The 23590-nt window shown below is 41.4% G+C and overlaps 1 protein-coding gene across 1 annotated transcript in view; it reads right to left on the bottom strand.

Annotated features, from left to right (window-relative positions):
• Nucleotides 1-21450, bottom strand: part of LOC145396958 (putative glutamate receptor) — a 289079-nt gene extending 267629 nt beyond the window's left edge. Inside the window, exons 1-4 of the mRNA XM_080270191.1 lie at nucleotides 21284-21450; nucleotides 13921-14014; nucleotides 12753-12935; nucleotides 2926-3070 (exon numbers count right to left, since the gene is read on the bottom strand). Of these exons, the coding sequence (XP_080126317.1) occupies nucleotides 2926-3070; nucleotides 12753-12935; nucleotides 13921-14014; nucleotides 21284-21450 (589 nt within the window). The remainder of the gene's footprint in view (nucleotides 1-2925; nucleotides 3071-12752; nucleotides 12936-13920; nucleotides 14015-21283) is intronic.
• Nucleotides 21451-23590: the final 2140 nt, after the last annotated feature.

The raw sequence follows: 23590 nt of genomic DNA, 5'->3' as shown, positions 1-23590 counted from the left end.
CAAGGTCCTGCTAGCAGCTCAACACCCCTGGAGGAAGTGAGTTTTCCGAATTTTGTTGATTTGTATATTGACCTATTTAAATATGTCTATATTTTTCACACAAACAAGCATTGTTCTCTACGTATTACACATATGACAGAAAGTAAAGCTTCAGTATCAGTAACTAGGAAAAAGACTAGTGGTCATGTCTAGTGTCTTCTATCTATCTATTGCCAGACGCCTCAATCCCGTTTGGAGTGGCCACAAATAAATGGCCTCCAAGTCGCCCTGTCCCCCGCCATTTCACTGCCCTGCTCCCAACTCACACCCCCCTCTCTCATATACCTCTCCACCCCATCCCTCCATCTCATCCTCGGCCTCCCCCTCCCTCTTCCCCCCCTCCACCTCACTCTCAAACACTCTCTTCGTCAGTCTTTCACCCTTCATCCTCTCCACATGGCCAAACCACCTCAGTGTGTTCCTCATAATGCTTCCTATCACATCCACATCCACACCACAACGCTCCTTTATATCCTCATTCGTCAGCCTGTCTCTCCATGTGACTCCACAGGCTCCTCTTAAATAACTCATTTCCACTGCTCTCACTCTTGACTTGTGTCCTTCCAACAACGTCCAAGCTTCACTTCCATACGTTAGAGTTGGTATCACAATACTGTCATGTAGTAACTTTTTCACTTCCATGCTCACTTCCCTGTTTCTTATCACTGCTTTCAAAGAATCAGCAACCTTTCTTCCCTGCTGTACCCTTTCAAGCACTTCACCCTCCAAACCTCCATCCTTACTCATCACACTACCCAAGTACTTAAACGTACTCACATTTTCCAATTCCTCACCATCCAACATCGCTGTACATTCACTGACTTCACCTCTCTCAAAGACCATCACTTTACTCTTCCCTACATTCACCTTTAGATTCCGTTTCTTACACACTCTCCCAAACTCATCCACCAAGCCTTGCAGCTCTCCTTCGTCTTCACTCAACAACACAGAGTAATCTGCAAACAACAGTACAGGGAGTTTCCAAACACTATCCTCTCTCACCAGGGCCACTCCAACATCCACTACCCTACCTTGTACCTCTTATATTACCCCATCCATGTACAGATTGAACAACCATGGAGACATGACACATCCCTGTTTCAACCCAACTTTCAAAGAGAAAAATTCACTTAGTTCACCATCCACACGCACTGCAGACTTCGCACCATCGTACATACTCTTCACAGCATTCAACAACTTCTGGTCTACTCCATATATTCTTAACACTTTCCACAATCCTTGTCTATCCAGTGTCTTACAGCACTATGATAATAAAAAAAAAAAAATGGAGATTTTACATGCAGCCTTTGAATAAAACAAAACAAAACCTCTAGTGAGCGAAAATATGTAGGTGTGGGTGAGGCAAGAAAAACTGACAGTGCACTTCAAGGTATGTTATTCTCTTTCGTCCAGGTAAGCCGTGTTGATGTATTGACAACATCATGAGGAAGCGTATAAACATCCATACATGACCAAAAAAAAAAAAAAAACAGGGTTTGGGAGCATATTTTCTAGGTAAAGACGGGGGAAGAGTGTTTCTTTTCTTGCTTGTGGTAAACTTATGCAGCGTTCGGAGGAGTAGTCTACCTTCGTCATCCTTTTACTCGAATACTATTGGATGTATCGATTTCCATAAGAACCATGATAAAGATATGTGATGTCTACATATGTACAGAACATAACAAACAATATAACAACGTAATACCTCTGATGAAAAGTTGTTGTTACATAGGCGGGAATATAAAGGTTATTGTCTGTGACAGAAGTGCAGCATGGCTGTGGGTAACCAGTAGTTTTGTGCGAGTTACTTGGAAACTATAAGGCATATCAACAATCTGCGGGTACCATGAGAAAGCTCCTGAAATTCTACACAAGATTATGAAATATAGACATAACCTGTGCAAGAAAACTTTTGCAGTTGAGCTCCCTGAACAAAAATCAGTTTTTTAAAAATGGTTTTTAGTTTTTTGCTATTTTCTCGAAAAATATAAATCATATCACAACCGGACAAAGCTCACTAGAAAGCTGATAAAATTCGCTTTCAAAACTTATGAAAACATATTTCTGTACGATGGAAAACATTCGAACTAGGATGTTCTGAAGTGAGATTGACATTCCAAAATGTTTATTCACACAAGCCTAATGTATGTACTTCTATTCATATATATTTTTTTTGCTTATCAGCTAGAACAAACATCGGCGAATAAGATGTTGTAGGTTTCATGGCAATATATAGATGTTTGCTTGGCGAAAATAAGGCGAGAATACATGTGCTCGGCGGTGTGCAGGCGGGCAGGCGGGCAGGGGAGTGAAATAAAACCGTGTCCTGGAAAACTTACTGAAACTTATCCATGTGCAAGAGTGTTAAGTCGAAGTGGTGACAGTACGACTTCTATCCTATACTGATCTGGACTATTTGTCAAGAATAGACCCAAGAGATAGGCATTATAGTCAGGATTATCTGGTATTCTGGTTGGTTTCTTTACCAACTGCGTAAGATTAAACGATTCTGCAAACAGCTCGCATTCTAGACCAGTATCCCCATTCCTGGCAGAATGCTATAACCATTGTACAGTACTTTAAAATCAGCCAAAACTGGAATTTCAGAGGTAGGGGTGAGGTCAAGGTTAGTCAATTCTGTTTATATGGAGTGAAATACACTGGGTTCTAAAGAAGCATTGGGGAGTGACAGACTACACAGATACATTTGGTAATATTTAGGCAATTTTGTTTATACTGTACAGTTAATTATGAAAATTAGTTGCAGTTAAGTTCAAAATAGTGTTGACTGCAAAGTCAGATTTGATATAACAACTACTACTATGTCATTGTACTGAAGCTGTCAAGACTTTGGGCAGAGAGATTTCATGTAAATCATGTTCTGACCTGGTGGCACCTCTATGAAATTGATGGTGAAGTTGCTTGCGGTGGCGAGGGCTCTGACCACCTCCACTTCCCGACCATATAGGTGTGGGGGACCTGCCTTCCTTCGGTCATACATAACATCTGGAGCGAATTCAAACGTTGCAACCTGAAATATTACCCACAGAAGGAAGTCACGTGAACAGATAATGGAAATTATTCGCTTAATTCTAATACTTGAGATTTTTCTGTATATTCTGTACTCATAGTTTTAATCATCGACAAAGCTTAATGGATGGAAGAAAGGCTGGAACTCATCAAAAGGTTGTTGTTGTTGTTTTTATTTTTCAGGAAAAAAAGACATTATCTAGCTCCTCTCGTTTTGAGATATATTTACCGTTTCTGCATTTGTACGAATTATGATCACAGCCATTTCCCATTTCATAATTTACCCATATTTATTAATAATGACACTTAAAGCATTCATATATACACTGAAAAAAATGTATATGTATAAATGAATATTTAACGGTCGGTAACTACACCCTTACATTCGGTCAAGGCTATAATCACATCATTCTCCCACACAACAGGTATAATTTTATAAATCTTTTCTTTCGGCATTAACTTTCATTACCTTCAGCTTTTCAAGGCTACATTAACAGTTATCACACACTGCAAAAGTTGCCCCAATTACTGTCCACTAAATTTCATCTGCCAAAGATCCGTAACTTCTTTAAGCTAAGTTGATGGCCAGGTATAGTCAGACTGGACTATGAAATTTGCTGCTAACCATGGAAACTTACTCCTACCTCATAACCAAGACTCGTCGAACTTCATGCAACCACGACCACGACTTAGCATTAAAGCTGTGGGAGCGGCCAAGGTTTCTCAGATGGAAATAAACCGACTACAGCTACTCAACATCGTCATCATTCGGACCTCCTTTCCCACCCTAGGGCAGAGTGAGGAACAATGATCAGACAGCCCAAATTTGACCAATCCAATGGGCCATGCTCCCATTCCCTCACCATTGAAGTCCCTGGAATCCTGGCTGTATTTGATACACCTAAAACACTCACCACGTATTGTTGCTTCACAAATATGTATCCGACAGAGTCAATCCAGACGCTGTCGCATTAAAAAGGGGTGCCAAATCCCTGATCATGTGCTTCTTCTCGCAATATTCATGCAGCCAGCTCGATCTCTTGCCACTCCTTTAGCCTCACCGACTTCCAAACTTTTCTTCCTCACACACTCATCCATCATAACCCCCCACCTTCTCCTTGGCTTACCTCTCCTGGCCCCTCCTTAAAATTCGCTCAGGTATACCTTTTTTCACCATTCTATTGTTATCCATTCTCTCCACATGACCATATCATCTCAGTAGACTCTCTTCGATTCTGGTTTCCACAGACTTCCTCACTCCACATCTTCCACGGATCACAATATTTCATATCCTACCCATTCTCTGCACTCCACATACATTCCTCGGCAGTCCCATCTGTATTGGCCTCACTCATAACTTTTCATTTTCATGCCACACCATAAACTCACATCTATATGTTAAAGGTGGCAAAAACACCACTTCATGTAAGCCTCGTGCAGTTGCAACACTCAAGCCTTTGTTTCTTATCAAGGCCTTCATTGTATCAGCTACTTTCTTTCCTTGTGTCACTTTCCTTTCCATTTCTTTTACACATTTTCCTCTCTTTTCTCTCACTATACCCAGGGATTTGAACTCTCTCACCAATTCCAGTCTTTCTCCATTCACTGTTGCATCGCACTGGGAGTCACCTTCTCTCTCAATAACCATCACTTTACTCTTGTCTACAATTACCCTTAAGGCACTATGCTCACAGACATCAGCAAAACTTACTGTGAAGTGAGATTGATATTCCAAAGTGTTTATTCACACTGGTCTAATGTACAGTACGTACTTTAGGGACGTGAATAAACATTTGGGAACATACATCTCACTTCTCAACATCATAACTCGAATATTTACTAACCAATCTCAACATGTTGTATGATCATTGGAAAGAGAATTTTAATAGCTTTCGAATGAGGAAGGTTGCATTTTGATACGAGGTATGGTGTTCGAGTAATAAGTGAAAAAGTAAAACCCATTTCCGACAGACAACTGATTTTTTATTCAGCGAGTCTAGCGAAAAACTTTTCTCAGCAGTGTTATGTTTTTATTTTGTTATCCTATGCAGAATTTCGCTGGCTTTCATTTGAGACTAAAATGGTTCTCCTTCGCCTCATAGTTTTCGAGAAAAATGCAAAGAACTACTGTGTACCCATGCCATGTCGTGACTGTAGGGCGGTTTCCTGACTCCCTCTAAGCTACAGCACGTATTTCACCAATTCCTTGTACACTAGATATGCACACTATATTCTCATGATACACTGTCACTATTTTTATAGTTGAATACTCACATTTGGTGTAGAGTAGAGGCAGTGTAGTTAATTAAAATTAGTAGCACAATCTTCGTAGGGCCAACGGCTGATAATGACCAGGAATGCTTCACAAACACCAAATTTCCTCTCGCAAACACCAATCTAATTACAACAGTGCCCCAAAACTATACATAAGCACTATTGGTATAGTGAAATATGTTGCATGGCCTGGACTGCAGTAAGAGTGGAAATATAAAGGGACAAACTGCACAGTACCTTCCACACTGACAGCTCATTCGGTACTGAAAAACCTGTCTGCTCTCTCGCTGGTTTTGGGACCCACAGTTGTGAACTCATTACTTTTGACAAGCGCTGGGCAAGTTATGACGCCTCCAAAAATGATGCAGATTGGCCGAAAACTTATTTTCTGGTGAAGGATTTTTGCTTTAATGACACCAAACGTGTCAATGCATATTTTTGCATCCAGACTCTAATGATGACTAACGCGTCATCGTGTACGAAGCAGTCAATTTGCTAATTGCATGTAGTGCATCACAATCACTAACTGTAATATTTATCATTGATTTTGTTTCCCTCTTCTACAGGAACTGAGGAAATTGCAGGCATTGTATGTACATGTATATTTTATATTGTAAATACTGATGCAAAGATAGTATTAAGAGTTTTCACCATCTTAGTTTCATCATCTGTGTTCTCTTCATTATATGTGATTAATTCAATCCACACTGGGAAGAAAAAAAAAATGATATCCCTCTATGCCAGTGGAGTTTGGATTGTTTTTTTGTTTTTTTCTGGCTAAATGGGCTTAATACATTAATATAAGATTCCTGGCACTAATAACAGTAATCACTAAAGCCAGACGAGTCAGGTTGGTGCCACTCTTCCTCTGAAATCTTCAAGGTTACTGAGATAGCAGAGCAGCTGTGAGCTTGTGAACCTATTTCAGATTTAAATTTCTGGCTAAATGGGCTTAATACAAGAATATAAGATCCCTGGCACAAATAAAAGTAATCATCAAATCCAGAAAGTTGGTTGAATCGAGTCAGGTTGGTGCCCCTCTGCCTCTGAAATCTTGAAGGTAACTGAGAAAGCAGAGCGGCTGTGAGCCTGTGAAGACTCACTTGCCTCCCGTGCTCCTGAATCAGTGTTGTAAGCATAGTGGAGAAATGCCTGAAGTGAGATATGCTATTACCTTCAATTTTACTTCGGTTGTTTGCAATAACTTCTCAATGCTGCAGGATGTACATCTACATCATCAGCATTTATGAAGGGGACTTAGATCTACGCTGCTAGTGTGGTACAGGTTAAGGTCCCGATTGTTGCAGTTATTACGTATTTGCTTATTATGTAACAGAAAAATCCTTTGGGATTTGGTTTACTGATACTGGCAATATTTGCCTCAAGTTTTTTGTATTGCATTTAATTTCTTGGCATTACATCGAAGAACATCATGTTTGTTTTTATCATTTTGCCTCTTTGTGGTATTAAAATTTCTATATGCAATGTTATTTGCCACCAGACAATATTTAACCAATCATGTCCAGGTGAGATGTATATATGGTTACCCGGGAATGTCTGGGTGGCACATATACATGATCTAGTGTTGTGCGGCATTGTGTGAATATTCCCCAGAATTTTTCCAGATACACAGCCACTGGTAACCCTCCTGCATGCATCCGAGTCATGCTCGAGTTACCTGCATACCCCTGTAATGGTTAGACCTATGCAAAAAGTTTTTCCTGTGCCCAGATCCTCAGCTGCCGACTTCAACACCAATGAAATCCAAAGGCCAGAAAAGAAAAGGTTTTAGTGATAGTGCGACAAGTCGAGAACTCAAGGTGACATCAGCAATTGTGAGTGAGGAAAGTGACTTCCTCTGAAGAAAGTGACTGCCAAGATAAGTGTCGATATTTATGCATCACATGATGAGGGTGAATCATATGAGTTCTCCACTGTGTGCCCATTGTATTCCCCTGTATGTTCATCTGCTATTTCTGATGATGGGAATGGTTCAGAGGGTATTGACACTCCTGGAGAGGCAGATTTTGGCACGGATGAGAAATGGAAGAGGAGGTTGGGAGTGGAGAAAGGGAGGGGGTGGGGGAATGAGGGAGGAGGAGTGTGACAGGGTAACCCTTGTGCCAGCGCTGTATATATTTAGGTGAATAACGGATGTAGAAAGTTTGTTTCATGACGAAATCAGTGCCTTTTTCTTATTGAAAGATTTCGTGTGTGTGTGTATATATTTGTTATGATGAAAAGGTACAAATCACACACACACTCAAAAAAAATCTGTTATAGTGGAAAATATAGTAGAGTGGAGAAAGGAGGGAGGTGGAGGAGGAAGCACGATATGGGAAGCCTTGCATCTGTGCTGTGAATATTTATGTGAATAATAGACACAGAAAGTTTGGTTCGTGATGGAAATTAGTGCCTTATTTTTTACTGAAAGTTTTTTTGTGTGTACATGTTTGTTATGATGAAAAAGTACAAATCACTGGATAAAAAATTGTCATAGTGGAAAATATATTGGATTATGGAGAGTATGTGGATAAGTATTTTGTTCACAATATTATTATTCAGGTTATATCTAGTAGTAGTAGTAGTAGTCAGTGCTGGGCAGGTGCGCAAACACTTGTGCAAAGTGCAATTGTGCTCCAGTGAATATCGTTTGTGCATTGCGCGCCACACAAGACCATGTGCAATATTGTGCTTTCGCACATGAAAAGGCAGGTGCACACCTCTCCTGTGGATTGCGCACTGTGCAGTCCAAGGGACACGTGGTCTTGGGAGCTTCCTGTATGTCTGAACAAGGGATGGGGGAGGGTCGGGCGGTCGCGAGGGTTCTGCTGGGGGGACACGGGAGGGACTGAGGGTAGTAGCATTTCTTAAAATGCTTCAACAGAGATAATGTATTTTAATATTATTAAAATATTATTATTAATAAATAATAATAAATTAAAAATACATTATTTATTAAGAGTAGCATATGTAATTCCTTACAAAAATCATTAAAACATATTATTTAAATCAAATATCCACAGCCTAATAATTTATTAAGCTGTGGATATTTGAATAAAATAATATGTTTTATTGATTTTTGTAAGGAATTACACCTGCCATTGTATATCTACACTGAATTATTAAATAAAACGTCTTGCGAAAATGCAGATAAAAGTAAAACTGGCAACATCACAGCCTTTTTTCCTGTACCTCCGCTTCGCAGCCCGCTCACTCCTCTGTTTGAACTTTCACGAGTGAAAAAGTTACTACATGACAGTATTGTGATACCAACTCTAATGTATGGAAGTGAAGCTTTGACCTTGTTGGAGGGACAGAAGTCAAGAGTGAGAGTTGTGGAAATAAATGAGTTATTTGAGAGGAGCATGTGGAGTTACATGGACAGACAGACTGACAAATGAGGAAGTGAAAGATCGTTGTGGTGTGGATGTGGATGTGATAGGAAGCGTTAGGAGAAACACACTGAGGCTTGGTCATATGGAGAGGATGGAGAGTGAGAGACTAACGAGGAGAGTGTTATGTAAGTGAGGTAGAGGGGGGGGAGAGGGAGATGGAAGCCAAGGATGGGATGGAGGGATGGAGTGGAGAAGTATAGGAGAGGGGTGTGTGAGCTGGGAGCAGGGTAGTGAAATGGCGGGGGACAGGGTGACATGGAGGCGATTTGTTGCTTGTTTGTGGCCAGTGGCCACCCCTTATGGGATTAAGGCGTCTGGCAATAGATAGATAGATAGAATAATAATAAATAAAAGTAAGTAAGTATGCTAATTTACTGAAATATCTCAATATCTTACAGTAATCCCACAATTATATGCAAATGGTTTGCACTAGCACTTAATGACATTGCGCAATCTAAATATTAGATTCCGCACTTGCACAAATTACAAATAATGGAAAATAATAATAATTAGTAAAAGTAAGTAAGTATACTATTTATTTTAATTTCAATATATGTACAGTAATTCCCACAAATATATGCAAATGGTTTGCGCTTGCACATTGCAACATTGTGCAAGCTAAATATTTGCCAGATTGCGCACTTGCGCTTGCACAAGGTAGTGAACTGTGGATTGCGCATTGCGCTTGTGCAAGGTCCTTCTTCATTTGCGCTGACCACCACTGGTAGTAGAAGTAATAGTAGTAGTAGCAGTAAGTAGTAATAGTAGTAGTAGGAGTAGTAGTGGTAGTAGTAGGAGTAGTAGTAGTAGGAGTGGGAGTAGAAGTAGTAGTAGTAGTAATAGTACTAATGGTAATAGTAGTAGCAATAATAGCAGTAGTAGTTGCTATAGTAATACCCAGACTTCTAATGGCAGAGTAGTGCTAGAATTGGGCAGCAATACAAGCCAAACATACATTTCTGCATGTGTGGTGGGTGGGTGTAAGGTGCTGGTGGACGGATGGTGGAGCGCTGGTGAGGAAAGAACGTACACGGGGCTGTTGCTGGTAGTGAGCCAGCATGCCTCAAGATCACTGCAATAGTTACCGGACTCACAGCAGCACTCATGCCACACTTTTGAAAAACCTACATGGAAATGGTGTTTGTAGTGGACTGCGGTCTTCTGGAAGTATTATTGTGGAGGACTAGTATAAGCTTTAGTTGTGCCACCACACCCCAGCCACGCATACGGATATGGACAAAATAAAAAAAAAAGCTGCCCCCTTTCCCCTCTCACTCTCGCTGACTGCACATATTGCATGGACAAACTGAGGCAATCAGTTTGAAGTCGTAGGATTGATGAGTATTGACACTTTTTCTTTTTTTGGTTTAGTATTGCCTGAGATATGAAGGTTAAAAAAAAGGGTGATTTTCTCAGAAATGCCCGACTGGGAGAAGGGTTGGCGGAAATATATGCCAGACGTGATGGGTTAACGTCGGATTTCCACCAATTGGGTTTCAAATTTTTGGCAGACCTGTTGTACACTGCAATACATAACCTGATTGCACTGTTTAGAGTTTCTGCAAAAAATTTCCATGCATCATTGACATCTAATGTTTCGACAATTGGATGCCAGTCACCCGCACCTACAATTGCCCTTAATATTAATATGCCTTCCTATAGCCAGGCGCTTTCTCATAACTGGCCCTGACATTGTCTTCACTGAATTCAGTGTTTAATGTAACTATGTTATGACACAATAATGTCACTCACACAATTTTCTGATGTGGCTAGGACAAGATCTAGGATGCTAGCTCCACGTGTCGAATAATTTACAACCTGATGCAATGAACTTCCCAGCACGTTTGTATATAGATCTAACCCTGTGTATAAGGTTAGGGTTTCTCCCCATTTCTGAACTGGTAAATTAAAATCGTCAAATAATATGGTGCTTTCCATGCAAGAGATTTCAGCACTTTGATTGTAGATTTCACTATCAGTGTTGAGTGGACAGTAAATTTGCCCAACACCGCCCCCTGCTCTGTTCTTCCTTTCACTACGGAAAATGTGATATCTTGGTAAATTAAGTCACAACACTGTCATACATTACATAAGCAACTTCAATACCACCTTTAAAGTCACAACATACGAAAATAAAATATCTTACCCGTATGGAAATGGGAGAGACATTTCACTGTAAAAATTAGTGTACATAGAACATACAATAACAGTAAGACTTGCCTGGTGTCGAAGATGTAAACAAAAACAACACATTAATACAGTTCTTTACATAGTGTACAATTGTATGTACTCACAAAGTACCGGCATTGATGGAGGACAGAGTGGCACACTGTGCAGTACAGTACTGTACTGTTCAGTACACATAATCTCATGTGGTGTAATGGGGAATGTCTCCTCCCAGAATTACTCCAGCTCCACCAACTCAGCCTCGCCAAGAGCATTGAAGCACTACAGAGTCAGTAAAAGCACCAGGGTGTTGCGACCGTGTGGTTGGAAGACCAGAGCACACAGGCACATCGTCATTGGATGACAGCCATGGATGAGAATGGGAATGCAGTGGTATTCTCGCTGGGCACACTCGTGACGGATTCTGATTGGCTGGTACATTGGCTCCTGAGTTTCAAGATTTCCCCTGACACCAGTTGGCTACTGCTTACGAGCCAGTTGAGATGCCTCAACGCCGGATATTGCACCGGATGTTGCACAATTTAGCTAGATATCACTTGAATAAAGCCAAAATATTTGCACTGGATATTGTGTTGGGCCGAATATTGCAATGACAGATAATTGAGAGTTTACTGAATAATAATAATCATCAACAGCCATATACATATATCACTTCTTTTTATCATTTACAATTTGAATATTGTTTAGAGGAATTACAGGTAACACTGATGCAGAGTTACCACCTGAGGAGAAAAATACAGCACTTATTCACCAAAAATTGACTCATTTACTTGCTCAACCACTTTTTAATAGTTATGCACCCACAAATTAAATTTATGTTTCTGTAAGTACTTATTTGTAGACTTATAAAACTATAACAATCCAGAATAACACTGTAGCGAGAATCACTTTCACTTTCGTTTGTGTGTAGCACACTGTGATATTTTTTACCATTCTCACCTTATCCACTGTTACATGGATGATTTATTTTTGTACATACTAAAAAAGGACACTTACAGATGTTTACAATCTTATCGGACACATAGATGCATTCAGAGGCGTGGTAGCCACTGAACTTTCCCATATAAAGGCTGGTTTTGCAACTGGCACTTGTAGTCGCACAAGCTCCATTTTACCATTCTTCTCACTTCCACATCTCCCTATTGGAGTTGTTGTTGAAGGCGTCACTGGTGGTAGATGGCACCACTTGGGGGGCTGGGCATAATTCCTACCCTCTTGAGCAGGGTGGGAAGGGGGTACTTGGGAGAAACAGGACAAAATCCTCCTTACACTGTGGCCAGTGGGTAATTGATTGGTGTATTATCTTTATGCAGGCTCAGTGCTACCCATGCGGCCCACTCATCATCTCTAAATAAGCCATAGGTGAGAAAAAGTGAGTATGCAAAATAAATTTCCCTCAGTCTTTTAGAAGGACCGTCACCACTGCCTTAATAGTCCTTACAGAAGGACTTTTGCACTCTAAGACAAACAGATTGATAGTACTGTACTCCTGATATTATTTGTTATCTAGCTGCGATTATTATTATTTAAATGGTAATTAGACATAATGTTGGAAATGTTCAAGTCGTTTTTAATCATTTTCTGTGCTTCTATCTTATTGGGACAAAGATGGTTCTAATGTGGCTTTATCTAAAGTAGGCAGTCAAGCTTAGATACCACATTATAATCCTTACAGTGCAATCCAAGATGCAGCAACAATAACAGAAAACGTGTATGTAGGTAGCTTAAGCATTTGTATTTATCTTTTCTGCATTTATGCCTATGCACTTTGGTTGTAATGAAAAATGATCCATTATTCATTTTTTTTTTTTTTTTGACACCTACATTGAGCGTAGCCCCACGCAGATTTGAGAGCGTCTCTGGGAAGAGGGAAGGTGTCCTTGTGAAGTGTGAGCGCTGCCAGGTAGATACGAATACCAGTCGTTGTCTGGAGTACAGTTGGTTAACATAGACACGCCACTCACCCTCTGTCTCACCATTAGTCTGTGGGTCATAAGAATGCTCCCACTGAAATGAGATTTAGATTGTTGGTCTATATTTACCAGGTTGACAACCACTGCCTGTCCTTCTTATATTCTAGGTGAGACTTTTCACACACCTGATGTATTGATCATCTTTACTTCAAAAGCTAAACCTGTGTTCTCCAAGTCTAGTAGTGAAACAGTCCTATAGGGAAGAATAACACCGCTTTCCGTCACTGGACAAGGAATAATATTATTATCCCTCTGTCCACCTATGGTGGACAAGGCATTAAGTGATTGGCCTGTCCTTGCGTGAGTGCATGGGTGCATTTGCTGGTACACGCAAGTGTCCAGAACACATTTCTGGGGGTGATATCACCTGAATCCATTAATGGATTTCCACTAAACTTTTCTCAGTGATGCAGTATGAGCAGATGATGAACTGGTTAGGTTAACTATTATTTCAGTTTATGCTTGTGAATACGATATTTCCTGAATCCCAAAAGGGATTTCGGCCAAACATTTGTCATTGATACAGAATGAGGGGAGAAAGAAAAGATTAAGTTTGGTGCACTGCAGCGTAAGAAGAACTTAAGCCTGATGTTCACTGGGTTCACATTCTGATGAGCCTCGGGTTATAGCTATTTCTACTTCTGTTAGTACCATGGCCTTCAATCAAATCATTTTCTCATCACGGAAGATTTCTCGCAGTATAGACGTAGAGAATGAACTGAACAAATATATATTGAGAATAAAGGGATTTATCTAAGTCTTCGTGTTCTGCATGCAATTTTTACATATCATCTTAAATATACTGTCATACTGTCATCGTGCCGTTCGTCTCCCCTTCCTCTTTCTCTCTGTTGGTATCAGTGGTTTGAGTGACACGTAATAGACGAAGGTTCATACTGTCATCCACAGATGAATGAAAATATGCACCATTGTCTGCAAGATCATATTCAAGCGTCTATGAATCCTGCAAGAAAACAGAGGGAGAGGTGAACGAACTTTAGAATCAGGCTGCATCTTACCTTCACAATGCCCACGATGTGTTGCGTTTTCTTTCCTTTCTTCGTCTGTGTAAACGCATCTAATTCATCAACGCTGAAGCCAACAACTACGTATCTGGAAGATGATTAACTATGGCATAGGAATTATTGAAAGAAAAGTACAAATTATCTCATTCACCGCAATGATTTTTGTTTTCACCATGATACCAAAGAACGATTTCATTTAATTACTGACCGATCTCCAGTATGGAAATTAAGGTTCAGTCTCATCCCTATAGCTGCGCAAGCCACCCTTAAGTTGAGAAAAAAAAAAAAAAAAGTCTAGAGACTGCACATATTAAATAAAAACAACATATCTGGATAACGGTTAACCCGTCACATCCCGACCACTTTCGCACCTCTGACACCCCCCAGTCCCGAACACTTTTGGAAAAAAAATTTTTTGACTAAAACTTCCGCTTATGTTGAGAAACAAAGGAAAATCACAAAGAAAGTGCTTACCGTGGTCCACAACCGGTCAGAACAGGTAAGGTCCCCCGCGCCAGGCATCGTATTCTATCATAGAGGTGTTGAGGCGCTCACGTTTTCTATGGTAGGTAATTTTGGGAGAAACAACAAACAACACCTCTACATTTATTGAATTTGAACTAATAAACAATAAGAATAACAATATGATGAATTTCAATGACATATATATGAAAAATAAGCATTGTACCTTCGCGCAAGCATAGCGAGTTTGGTCCGATTGGTAAAACGCTATGTGCTAAGTTTCTTGTTTCAGTCCACATATCATTTTTTCTACTTGTATACTACTGTTTCAATGCCATTTTACCATTTTGTTCTGTATGGAAATGTTTTCAGCTGTTTTCATTCATCATGATGACATGTAGCATAAGTATAGCGCACATATGCATACTCAGCTCACTCGCTACGACTCGTATTTCAACATACAGCATTGTTATATCACTTTCATAATATTTTCTTCTTTACATTAAACCTTTCCTCCACCACTATAAACGTTTTCATTTATTTATATTCATTACGAGGGCATTTAGCGAAATGCTAGCGCATAATCTTGTAGCAAGCACACTCTCTAACACTCGTGTTTCCACTTTTACTTTATTTCTTCAATCCCAATATACTTTACCACTTACATTACACCCATTTACACCCTATTCTGCACTATACATATTTACTGACATTATTTATTCTAGTGAGTGTCAGAATATCGCATGAAAATACCCTCGCAATGAATGTTTCAACCAACATAATACTCATACACTTACATACTAATATTCCACTTATATTACACCCGTGTTCACTTGTAGACTCCTATTTACATATTTACGGGCCTTATTTATTCCACTGAGCGTCTGAATATCGCATCAAAATACCCTTGCAAGATATGTTTCCACTTAGATAATATTCATACACTTACATAATAATTTTCCACTTATATTACACCCGTTTTCACTTCCATACTACTATTTACAGATCTACGGGCCTTATAATTACACTGAGCGTCTGTCTGTCGCATTTATTTCAGAGTATCAGCGTCCTATCGCATTCACATCTTATCAGAAGTGCAGGACCGTGTGAAACTCACTAAAACATGGGTGAATACACAGACCCACGTCACACTGAACGCACTCATAGTGGGTGTCCTTTCTTTGAGTGGTGGGTCTCACGAGGGAATTGCTACACACGTGACACCTGCGCTAGGGCCTAGGTCTATATGCTTGGGGAGGTATGGGAGTGGAGAAATGGCGGGCGGATAATCTCAGGGGAGGGTGGGCACCTGGGGCTGTACGGGTGCGGTGTTGGGGCCTTTCAACCGCATATCTTGCAGCAATCTCTCGTGTCAGTTCCCTCACAAACCCTTTAAAGGTTTCCTTAACTCCTGTTGTCATGGCGTGAAGGTGGTGGCAATTCAGGGCAGTAATGTCAAGCAGGTGAAAGAATAGTTTTTTGTACCACTTCATCGTGGTCCTGGCACACTCGACAGTGGATATCATGGAGTCTGACTGGTCCACCAGGCGCTTGTTGATATTATAATCAAGCACACACTCAGGTTTCCATACGTGGTGCCTGTTCTCGCTCCGATAATCTACTGACTCTGTACGGTGCATCAAGGGGCAGTGAACCGTGGAAAAGAGGCGGACTTCTCTATTGTGGTTCCAAACAGTTGCAAGGATATTGTTTGCCTGGAAGAAGACAACCTCATTCCTGTCAAGTTTCCGCCCCACCTTGACCATGTGATGCCGGTTCACCTTGACAGTCCCACATATCCCCGTGTCATGCCCGTGTAGATATCGAGCGAGAAGAGGGTTAGTGTACCAATTGTCAAGGTAAAGGACGTGACCACGATGAAGATAGTCTTCTATCATTGTCTTTACCACTGCTCCCGACAGACCAATACTCCGATCTTCTATTGTGTCTGTCTGTGCACCGGTGTACAAGACTATGTCTTGCACATACCTAGTCCTGCAGTCACACATAACAAATATCTTGAACCTAAAAGGGGGCCTTTTGCTGGGTGTGTACTGCCGAAATGAAATACTGCCTCTCCACAACACGAGACTCTCGTCTATGACGAAGTCTCTATAGGGATAAAATGAGGAACGGAATGTTTGCCTTAGGTGATCAAAAACCAATCTAATTCGCCTCATCTTATCTGTGTCATTAGCATTTGCAGGATCATCAGCATCATAGAAATGGAGGCAGCTTAGAATTTGCTGAAACCAATTACGGCTCATTACTTGGCCAAATATTGGTGTAAGCATAATAGGGTCCCTTGTCCAGTATGCAGGAATTCGGTTCTTTCGTACAATACCCATCAAAAGTACCAAGGCCAAAAACAAAAACATTTCTGCAAGGGAGACTGGGTAATGATATAGGATAGAATGCCTGCTCCTTGTGCCCTGTCTTTCACTCTCACGCTGATGGCTGTTAGCGAACCAGTTTGTTTGATCCACTATTTCCTCCACAAAAACCTCACTGAAGAAAAGGTGGAAAAAATCCAGCCTGGTTGAATTAGGGTGAATACCGGGAGCAATGCATCCAGCAGCCTCTGCTCAGTGAATGGGTGAACGAGGGGAGTAAAATCACTCCCATCCTCCCAATTCCAAGACACAAAATCCTCGTCCCGATCGTCCCCATCCTTGCCTTCATCAGGGTGGGGAGGAGATGATGGTGGGGGAGGTTGGAGAGGAGGAGTGCGTAGGGCTTCCCGACTTGCACTCCTCTTCCCTCTGTCTATACCCTTCCCCTTTCCTTTACCCTTACGGCCTTGGGGAACATCAGGGGGCTGTGGGGAGGAAGCCCGGGAATATTGGGGAGCATAAGACGTGCTCCATCACCACACCACGTGACTCATCACCCACCCTCACTGCCCCAAGTGATAAGCCCCGCTGCCTCACACCACCAAGTGACTCACTCCCGCCACTCTCACTTTCCACACTCCTCCCAACACTTTCCCTTTCATTCCCCACTCCCTCAACGCCACTTCCACCATCCACAAACAAAACATTAGGCCCATACCTGTTAGAACGATGTGGTGTGTGCTCTGGGCCGCGATGAGTAATAACCTCATGGCCGTACCACGTGGCAGCACGTCCCACGGCTATGTCCTCGTCCTCGAAATTGGGCTTCACGTCACGTAGGGGCTGGCTAGAGGAATTTGCATGTTGTTTTTGTGCAGCCTGACCCTCTCCTGCAGCACGATAAGTCACGTAGAGCCGCTTTCTGGGGAACGGGACTTCCTCATCACTGCTGCTGCTTTCCACATCCTCTGGTTGGACATAATCTTTGTCCATCTCCTCATCATCGTGTGGTGAATCACTATTGCCAGTAAAGGCATCCAGGGCAGCTTGAATTTCCTCCTCCAAGAGACCTCTATGCACCATGTCTGAGCAGGACCGTTGCTAACAGGTGAGTGACCGAGCCGCAGGTGAGCGCGGGTTGCACAGGGTTGCCGAGTGTCCCCGCCTGGTGGCAGGTAGGGGAAGGTCGTGCGACGCTACGTACCAAAAATCTCGCGTGAATTTTGAAAATTTTGGAAATTATGCAACTTGCAATTGCAAAACGTACCAGTATGTCTACGGGACTGGCAAATGCAAAATGTTGCAACATATCCATACGTTGACGGGACGTCTCTGGTTAACCATGGCTAAGGAAATATTGAAAGAGAGGTAGAAGTTATCTCCTTCACCGTGATTACTTTTTTCATTTCAAACATGATACCAAAAGACGATTTTATTCAATTTACGACATATCTCTAGGAAAAAACTAAGACTCATTCTCATCCCTATGGCTGCATAGGCCTCCCTTAAGCTGAAAAAATGTCTGGAGATTGTGCATCAAAAAAAAAAAAATATATATGTACAAAGAGTTGCTGTTATGCATGACACTGCATCAGGTGAGTGTCAAAACAGAAATTTATGGACATTGTTACGTCTGTGTCCACAACAGTGAAACTCTGTGACTTCTCCATTTTTTATAACCATGCATTACTCTCATAGCAATGCTTGCCAGGTATACCAGATTCGAATATATATCGAGTATCCAAATACAGGATAAATAACACATAAGACTGGCGCAATAAGACATTGTTTTGTTTCTCTTTTTTTTTTTTTTTCAAGTAAGTTTTTCATCTTTTTCCTTTTTTTTATGTGTTCGACTCTGGGCAAAGGCTTCAAGGCCAATTCCCAAGGCTCAGTAGTCCTCCTACATCTCCACATGTCACCACTTCGGCACTAACACCCACTGTCCATCCTGAATACATGCTAGGATTGTCTCATACAGAACTGGTGTACTGGTATTAGCGGGGGTACTTTTATGCAATGTCAGTGGGTCATCTTGTAGATCAGAAAAGTCTGTTTTTTATTAAGTTCAAATCCTTAGCCCGACCCATCCCGACCACTTTTCCACCATTGACTTCCCCCAATCCCGACCATTTTTGGAAAAATTTTTTTTTGGCTCAAACCTCCGCTTTTGGTGAGAAACATCAAAAAATCATAGAGAAATCGCTCACCTGAGGTTTAAAATAGAGGATACAGGTAGCAGTACCTCCTCACCTTACTGAATTTCTATCATGCTGGCTCCAAAGAAAACGAGTTCTTTGGGAGGGTAACTATTCCACACCACTCATAAACGGTATTTATTTATTTATTTATTTGGTACGAATTTATATGTAGTACAAGAGTACATTGGTTTTCACACAGTAATGTAGGCAATATAAGCATTGTTTCACTCATAAATCACATCAACATACCTGAGCTTTTTTGGCGACATTACCTGATCATCATTTCTGACCGTTTCTTTCCTCTAATGCTATGTAAAGTTTGTCCTCCACATTGTCATCGACTGGGGAATCACTCTGGCCCTGAATTTCGTACCGTGGCACGACATGTCTTTATTGGCCAGGTCACTGGTAACAGGTGAATTGCCAAGACAGTGGCGTGCAAGGGGGGAAGGGAGGTCATGCTGGGTAAGGCATTGTCCCTGCCTGGCATCTTATAGAGGAAGGTGTCCCATGTATACGTACCAAAAATCACTTGCGAAAATCGAAAATCGTGCAAATTAGGGACCTTGCAATTGATTCGTGTTTATGTATGTCAACGTGATTGGCAGTGATAAAACGTGTGGACATTCAATCACGTCAACGGGACGCGGCAGGTTAAACTGTTCCCTGACCCAACCGGGACTCGAACCTGGGTCCATTAGGACTGCAGGCCGTTTCTCCACTGATTCAGCCACTGCCTTCCCCAGATTAGATATGGAAGCATATGAGACTTGTATGAATGAAGGCAAATACACAAAATATAAACAAATAAATAGGCAATCATGTTCCCACAACCATACCAAATCAAAGCTGGTACTGTCAAATTGTTACCTATCTCAGATTTTTCTTTGCATTTCAAAATGCACTTGTTGGATACATAGATATAATGATTCACATGTGTTTCCTGCATTTTGTAATAAACTAAGATTCTCACTACGCCTGGATGATACAGCACACACACACACACACACACACACACACACACACACACACACACACACACACACACACACACACAAGGGTGAGTGGAAGTAAGAGAGGGACAACGAGTGATTTGGAGTGTTTTCCTTCTCTGCTATATACACTTAACTCTTCATGTAATACTTTTAGTCTTACATTCCCTCTTCTTTTTTGCCACATGCATGAACGCCATCAATTTTTTGTAGTTCATATTATCTTCTTTGCCAGCCTTTCTGAGGTTTCCTTGATCTTGTCTGTCATTATTCATTGTCATTCATTTTATATACCACCCTACATATCTATTCCCCAACCGGCCACAAACATTGTCTCATGCAGATGACATTACCATAACAACTACGTACCACGACCCAGACATAGCCTGTACACTACAACAAAACTACTTCAAAACACTTCATTTATGGACTGAGGACAGCAAGCTGACGGTCAGTCCAGCCAAATCCATCACCAGAATCACCCATATCCAATAGTACACCAACTGCACAATGGTTCCTTGCCACGTACACTGTCCAGTTAAATTTTCGGAGTGACAAATGATACTGAATTCGTCTCAAAGAACCAAATACAAGACATCAATAGTTGGTGCACCCCCAGTCATCATATTCAGGAAAATTACGGGGACACAATTTGGGCCACGAAAAAACAAACTCTCCCTACCCTACAAACAATATATTTGAAAAGTGATGTCCTATGCATCACTTGAATGGGTCCCAATCCAATCGAAGACTCAATACACCAAACAGACCATACAGAACAATGCTGCATGCATCATCATTGGCTGCATCAGTAGTACTCCCAGACTTCACTTACAATGCTGCATGCATCATCACTGGCTGCATCAATACCACTTCCATAGTTCACTTACACTTTAAAACCAAATTCATCAATTTTAGAAAGTATGTTGACATAATAGGAATAGTTATACTTGGGGGCCTGGGCTAGCACAAAGTATCCCTGTCATCTTATGTCAGAACCTCATGAGAAAACTAAACACATACAACTGCCACCACACAAACATTACCAGACTCACTTCAACACCATCCCCAGACAAGCCAGCACTAGTAGTGAAGAAATACCTATATACTTATTTTACACATTGGGTAATAAAATGCTTCTATCAGAACACACAACAACAAGGGTCATTCCCAACATCCACCTGTCAGAGGTATCCTTAGAAAAAAATGGGCGAGCTCATTTTGCTAAGCCTGGCTCAGGACATCACCCAGCTCTCCTCAGTAATCAACGTAAATATGGATTCTGTGGAATCACAGAAGACACATGGCTACTGGCTGGATAGGCCCACACAATATAAAACCTTATACAGCACTGCAGGACACATGTCACACGAAATCCTCATCCACACTAGGGCTCATGTTGTGCACTCTGTTGTAAGTCATGTTGGCCAACTCTGGTTTTTGTGCCATGTGGGGTATGTGCCGCTTGCTTCTGGCAAATGTGGCCGAGGGGCATTTCATTGTGCCAGTCCGTGCCGCGATGACTGCAGTAGCCATCTGGTTTCCTTCCGAAATTATGTCGAGACAGCTATTGCTTGCATCACATCTTTTTCCTGTTCTTTCTCTTTTTGGCACAACATAATGCCACAGTGCTCAACATAAACAGTCTCTTGAACTGCAGCAGTTTTGGTATCCATTATTCTCCTCTCGCACCTCAATAGTAACTGGTGGGTGCTGCCTATCGTACAGGAGTGGACATCCAGGGACTCAACAACACGAGTTGGCCAACATGATATGCAACATTGCGCACGACATGAGCCCTAGTGTGGACTAGGCTTAAGATGCAGACACAATATCATTGGTGTAGGGAACATACAGGGCAACTCTATGGGGTCAACGGGTCTGCTGGGTCAGGCATGACTGGGGTTCAGCAACAACGGCAACACAAAACTCTCCAATCATATTTGCATTCATTCTCTTACCTGTACTGGTGAATAAGAGCACAATGAAAACATTTATCCACTGACTGGTATATCTCCACTCATTATTCTTTTGCATGTTTCTTACATATTTTTAATGCGTTATCTAAACCAGATATAATCATTTTTGCTTGAACTGTATCTCATAACTCCTGCTGCATGAAAGGTGCATGTGGAGTCCAACAGAATATAAATAGATAATGAACGAAGATTTATGAGTTTCGGTGAATGATTTATAACTCCAATCACTAATCAAGCCATATGCTGCAATGAAACTATCATGATCATCGTCATATCATGGTTAAGCCAGTCCCGATGGAAACTTCACTGACAATGCACAGGCTATCGCAGCCCTGCATTCCCAGGGCTACAGCATTTGTAATATTACCCGGGTGCTTGGTATTCTCTGAAACATAGCAGCACGGTGGTGTCAGCTACATGGAGACACTACAAACTACACGCCATGTGTCAGGTGCCCACACCGCACCACCGTTGATGAAGACCAGGTTAATTATATGGAATCTTTGGTATAATATGGTAGAAGATTGTTGCTATATGTGGTTACTACATGTGAGGTATAACTGGATTTTTTTTTAATGCATGGAAGAAGGAACCAAAGGCCAGAAATCTATAAGACTGTTCCATCCAAGGAAAAAAGCAGGAACAATATAACGGAGATCCTAATTCAAGATCCGTTCATGTTGAGATGCATCTACATGCTGTGTTTGAAAGACTGGAAGTCATAGACAGTAGGAACTACAGATAGAGCAAGACAGTTCCAGAGGTGACCTGTTGCGTACATGAAGGACTGGGAGTAACAGTTAATTCTTGCATTAGAGAGTTGGACAAAAAGGGACGATAGTTTGTTGCTAGACGGGTGCTATGAGCCCACCATAGTAGGATGCAGGCAGACAGTTCAGAGGAGCAGTGACCATTGAAACAGTGGTAGAAAAGAGATAAACAAAAAACAGTGCGGTGTAGAGACAGAGGTTGAAGGGATCCAGTATGAGGAGGAGAGTTAATGAGACAAAAAGCCTATGACTCCACCTTGGTGAGAAGAGCTGTATATGGGGAGCCTCCCCACACATGAGAGTTGTACTGTACACAGGGACGAATAAAACCCGTGTAAAAAGACAACAACTGTGCAGGGGTAAAGAAGGCCCAGACTCGGCTTAGCACACCTAATCTCTTAGATGCAGATTTTACAAATGAGGTAATGTGAAGTTTCCATGCCAAATCCCGCGATCATGCAGGACCGAGTTGGATATTGTTAGAATTTTGAGTATATTCCTATGTAAGATTTTGACGAGTTGAAAGATGTAAGAACTGAGTTTTTGAAGCACTGAAAACAACAAGATCACTTTTACCCCAATCAGAGGTATAAGCCAAGTCAGACAATAGGTGTGCCATTCACAGAGAAGTCACATAATACTGCTAACCATCAACCGTACCTGAACGATTGTGTCATAGTCTGTATTCATAACTAGGCCACACCCACCACCATAAAAGCTGGTCCATTCACTCTTCTTGCTAGCACACTCAGTGACCTAGGTCAACAGTGCAGAGCATAAAACATCCGTATCAGGCATCATAGCAGAAGTTGCAGATGTCTCAGGCTTGCCACAAAGAAGGAGCTTCACGACTGTAAAATAGAAGACAGGATAGAGTATGCGCTCGAGTATACTGATAAGCCATCAGAATTTTAGGAGTGTCTAGTC

Source organism: Coenobita brevimanus, chromosome 40 (assembly GCF_032717465.1).
Source record: "Coenobita brevimanus isolate Jiangsu-jjx chromosome 40, ASM3271746v2, whole genome shotgun sequence".
Lineage (NCBI taxonomy): Eukaryota > Metazoa > Arthropoda > Malacostraca > Decapoda > Coenobitidae > Coenobita > Coenobita brevimanus.
This window is presented reverse-complemented; position numbering and strand designations above follow the sequence as displayed.